The following is a 697-nucleotide window of genomic DNA, read 5'->3' on the forward strand; positions in this document are numbered from 1 at the left end:
TTTGAATAGCCTCCGAAATCTAATGAGTACTCCCAAGAATAAATTTTGAGAAAACATTAGTTTTGACCCGTTTCGATCTGGGGGGGAGATCAGTAGTCGTGGACAAACATCCCGCGGTAGTCCTTCGGTTCGTGTCGCGGCTTCGCGCCGCCTTGGAAGATATCCAAGCCTACAAGACGTGCGTCCTCAGGTCGAGCGCCAGCCATAATACCATCGATGAAACACAGGTGGCGGCTTTTGTGCTTGTCCTTGACCACTCCGTCATCGGTAGGATCGCACAGACTGTCGCTGTCGTGATGACGGGCGTAATGATGATGAATGCAGCTCTCATCGAGGTAAACCACAGGAGTTCCTGGGGCGAGTTTCGTCATTTGTTCGACATAGATGTCGCGAGCAGCAGCATGGACGTTCGACACGGCATAGGTTGCCTGTCCGCGTCGCTTTCCACGCTTAAAGCCCAAGTTTTGCAAGTATTGTTGAACACGACGCAAACAGTTTAACACGTCTTGTTTGTTCGAAACATTGCAGGTCAATACACCACGCTCCTACAGTAGTGCCATGATGTCTTTTGCAACTGTACGAGTTCGTGTCATGCTCCTGGCGCGAATGAATTGACGCACCATCGACGTGACTGCTTGTGTGCGTGGTATGCGTGTGCCTCGGCGGTGATTGTTTGTTGGAGGAGGTACAGCGTGTA

The 697-nt window shown here is 51.1% G+C and overlaps 1 protein-coding gene across 1 annotated transcript; it reads right to left on the bottom strand.

Moving 5' to 3' along the window:
• Positions 1-89: 89 nt before the first annotated feature.
• H310_12209 (hypothetical protein) lies at positions 90-371 on the bottom strand (the record flags this gene model as incomplete). The annotated part of the gene is made up of 2 exons (XM_008879195.1): positions 90-169; positions 212-371. The coding sequence occupies 2 exons, from the start codon at positions 369-371 to the stop codon at positions 90-92; spliced, it is 240 nt and encodes a 79-aa protein (XP_008877417.1).
• Between the last annotated feature and the right edge of the window lie 326 nt (positions 372-697).

The sequence above is a fragment of the Aphanomyces invadans genome (assembly GCF_000520115.1).
Source record: "Aphanomyces invadans strain NJM9701 unplaced genomic scaffold supercont1.37, whole genome shotgun sequence".
NCBI lineage: Eukaryota > Oomycota > Saprolegniomycetes > Saprolegniales > Verrucalvaceae > Aphanomyces > Aphanomyces invadans.